At 37.0% G+C, this 3,564-nt stretch overlaps 1 protein-coding gene across 6 annotated transcripts in view; it reads right to left on the bottom strand.

Annotated features, from left to right (window-relative positions):
- Window positions 1–883: 883 nt before the first annotated feature.
- LOC106954139 (interferon-inducible GTPase 5-like) overlaps window positions 884–3,564 on the bottom strand; it is an 8,190-nt gene continuing 5,509 nt past the window's right edge. For 3 of the 6 annotated variants that reach the window (XM_015043424.1, XM_015043425.1, XM_015043423.1), the window contains 2 exons: window positions 2,521–3,082; window positions 884–2,402 (listed from right to left, as the gene is read on the bottom strand). In XM_015043424.1, the coding sequence (XP_014898910.1) occupies window positions 1,771–2,402; window positions 2,521–3,076 (1,188 nt within the window). In that variant the 5' untranslated portion in view covers window positions 3,077–3,082 and the 3' untranslated portion in view covers window positions 884–1,770. Of the gene's footprint in view, window positions 2,403–2,520; window positions 3,083–3,509 lie in introns of all 6 variants that reach the window. The other 3 variants (XM_015043420.1, XM_015043422.1, XM_015043421.1) reach the window with 2 other exon arrangements.

The following is a 3,564-nucleotide window of genomic DNA, read 5'->3' as shown; positions in this document are numbered from 1 at the left end:
AACTAGTTCCAGCCAGGTTTCACGACAGGGGGTAGCCTCGATAGATGCGATAAAGGAGCAGAATGCTACTGTCTGGGGCCACTTTTTGTTATCCTCTAAGGAAGCAAATCGATCTTCACAGGAGATAAGCCAGTGTTGTGTCAGGTCGGCATATTGTGTCAGAGTAGCATACATGCAGCAGGTGTGCACATGCGCATTAGAGGTCCACGACATTTAGAGAAGCTGTGTGGGCGTATACCATGTCCAAATGGTTCAGTCTACGGGACAAGATAGAAAACATAAGTCTATAAATTGTTTTTTTAGTTAATTAGGGATAGTTACTTTGAAAAAGAGAGAAGTAGGCCTATAGAAAATCACTCTTATTTTTGTCTCCTCTATTTTCAAGAGTGTAACAGCAGCACTTTGTCTGCAGCAGAGTCAACATTGACTCTTAATATTTTGATCTGAAAAGGTGCATCTCTCTTTTCCCTCCATTGTTTATGTTCGTGTCACTGGTGTTGCATAAGATGCAACTCCTAGAAAAGAGAGGAAAACAACAGTATATATTTTACTAAGTTAAATTACAAACATAGTAATGCACAGTGACTTAGTTAAGTAAGTTTAATCTGATTACTGGATTGGAAATATTAATGTGTTAGATTACTCGTTACTGAAACAAGCGGTTTAAAGTAATGGTAAAGTAATGCTTTTCTAAGTAACATGTTACTGAAATCATGGTTTATGACATTTTTGCTCAAGCTATGTACAGATTTGTCAGGTTTCCTTTATGTGTCTCAGCCAATGATAAATTCATTCTTACGTGTTTATGCATATTTTAAATTTAGCAATGACGGAGATTGGATTAATTACTAGTTGTTTTAATAATTTATCTCAGCAACTGTTTATAGTTATTAATAGGTCAACTTTATTGTTGCACAGCAGGGACAAAGGAAGAAGAACTGAGGAGGAACAAGTGGAATTAGATGCTGTCAAGAAGGAACAACAAGATTCTCATGATGAGCTATGATTGTTGTTACAATACAGAGAACATTTGTGGAGTATAAATAAAAAAAATCTACATAAATTATGTGTAAACCACCCCCCACTGAAGTCAAACTGTACATGACAGACAAGATTATATAATGTTTATTTTTTTCTGTCAAAATATTTAAACGATATAAAGCAGTTTAAAAGCAAAATCAATTTCCAATCTGTCTAAAAACATATACAATCATTTCAAAAATAGCTCAACATTTAATCTAAAACACTTATACAGTGCACACATTTCAGATCTAAATGAAAACAAAAACATTTCCTACATTGTCTTATGATGCAGAGACCGACAAAAGGACAATTTATACAGAAAAATCAACCAACAATCATCCAGAGAAAACCCACGTCTGCATAGACAGAACATGAAACTACATGCAGATAGACTCCAGGGTGGGATTAAAAACCACAAATGTCTTGTTACAAAGCATCAGTGCTAGCTCCAGCTCCACCATGCAATCCACAAACCAACCAGTTTAACAATAATTCGTAAAATCAAAAAATTTCAAGAGGGTCTGAAAACATCCATAATTACTCAAAATAAAGTTCTTAGAAAGCTTACAATCCTAAAATTACAAACATACATTATGATTAATGTAAAAGAAAAGGTTTTTCTCTATAATGTTCTAGTTTCTGCACTCATGGGGGTCAGCAGATGATGCATGCGACTAAGCTCACTTGACTGATAAAGCAATTCTGAACGATGTTTGCAAGATTTAAATGAATAAAGGTATCTGTGTTTTATTTATTTTTATTCAGGACTTTGTCAGAGACCCTGTGAGCATCTTCAGCAAGTAAATCAAGGAAAAGCTTCAAAAATTTGTAGGTTGTGACAGCAGAGAGAGCCATAGATGCTGGGATTCCAACAATTGGAATAAATCTGAATGCTTCCTCTGCTGCCATTAGTGCAGCCCTGCTTGAAACCTGAAGAACCACCTTCATGATGAGATCATGAGTTATGTGTTCTGCAGCCAATTGAGAAGTGAGAACAGCCTTCAGCTCATCATATGGTATACCTGTTCTGGAAGCTGTCCTCTTTAGAGATGCAACATTTAGACCAAACCCAGTCACATAACGGGTGACAGCACCAACCAGCAAAGCCAGATCAACACCAACAGAAAGCCCTGGAACTGGGACAGCTGCTACAACTCCTGAAAGAGCAGTAAGACCCCATATTTGACGCATGAAAACCTTTTTCTTCTTTTCAATGATGTCTGGGAATATGTAGGGTGAGGATAACAGCAGAGCGTCTCTCTTGTGTTCAGGGAGATCCCTCTCTAAGGTCTCTCGTAGGAGAGGGAAATCATACAGATGGATGTCATGGCTGGACACCAGGAAGACCTGTGGAGACTCAACTCCTTGATCCTTTAGACCTGTGTTACAAACAGGACACATTCATGTTATAAACCTTTATAATTTCATCTATTTTCTTAAAGTATATTAAAAATGTTTTAACTCTCTTCAGAACAGGAGTCAACAGAAGACACTTACTTTTAACACAATCATCTCTGATCTGTGTTAAAGTCTTCTCTTGGCTGAAATCCTTTTTTCTTTGTTCATCTCGTAAATTATGGTCAACCTTTGAGCGAACAAAGTAGAAATTCTTCCCCATCTTCTTGATCTCCTTCGCAAGTTTAGCATCATTTTCTCTGAAGCGATCAGCTGAGATGATGATGAAGAAGTCAAACTTCTTAAATCCAACACGCTTCAAATACTTTTTAGCTGGAAACTTGGTGGTTCCGATTCCAGGAAGGTCACTGAAGATGATATTGGGATAGTTTGGATGAGGATATTCTTTTACCTCCAAGGTGGTTTCTACAACACCAGTTGGAGCAGCATCTTCACTGTCGTCTTCTACATCTCTGAAGGCATTGACAAAGGAGGATTTACCAGAGCCGGACTCTCCAGTGATTGCTATGTTTAGCAGTACATTGTTTTTACTTTCCAGATATTCTCTAATTCGTGCAGCTGCAACGTCACTGCTGCTTCCCATAGCATTTTTCATTGCTGGCATCATTTCTGGATCTGCTTCCCACGGTTGCTCCATGCTGATCTGTGAGCAAAGAAAAGACGAGTAATCAGAAAAAACATGTAAATATGATGTGATTGTAACTTTAATACCAAACATGTACCAACTATAACCATGTCAGTGATGACATATGTAGATGTTTTACAACCTGTCAATGTCTTATCAGAGTCACTTGTCAGTTATTTTGATGGTTTCTTCAAGCATCCAATATAACTTTGGAAGATATAAATAAAAACCATGTTGTGCATGAACGATTTGCCTGAGACTAGAAAGACTATTTATATACTGTTGTCTTATAACAATACAATTATATGTGCTGTTTTAAAACTCAGAGATAAATTATTTAAAACCAGCTTTAGACAATCTATTTGTGAAGGATTAAAATACAGCCATGAAGGCAGTCACAACATGAATTGTGTCATAAATGCTGTAAGAAAGTCCAGTAACTTACAGATAGAGGTGAAATGGAGGGCAACAGTCAAACCAACGTAAACAGCAGGATGATA

The sequence above is a fragment of the Poecilia latipinna genome, unplaced genomic scaffold (assembly GCF_001443285.1).
Source record: "Poecilia latipinna isolate Pla-1442-1.1 unplaced genomic scaffold, P_latipinna-1.0 Scaffold630, whole genome shotgun sequence".
NCBI lineage: Eukaryota > Metazoa > Chordata > Actinopteri > Cyprinodontiformes > Poeciliidae > Poecilia > Poecilia latipinna.
The sequence above is the reverse complement of the archived record's forward strand: the minus strand, read 5'-3'. Positions and strand labels throughout refer to the sequence as shown.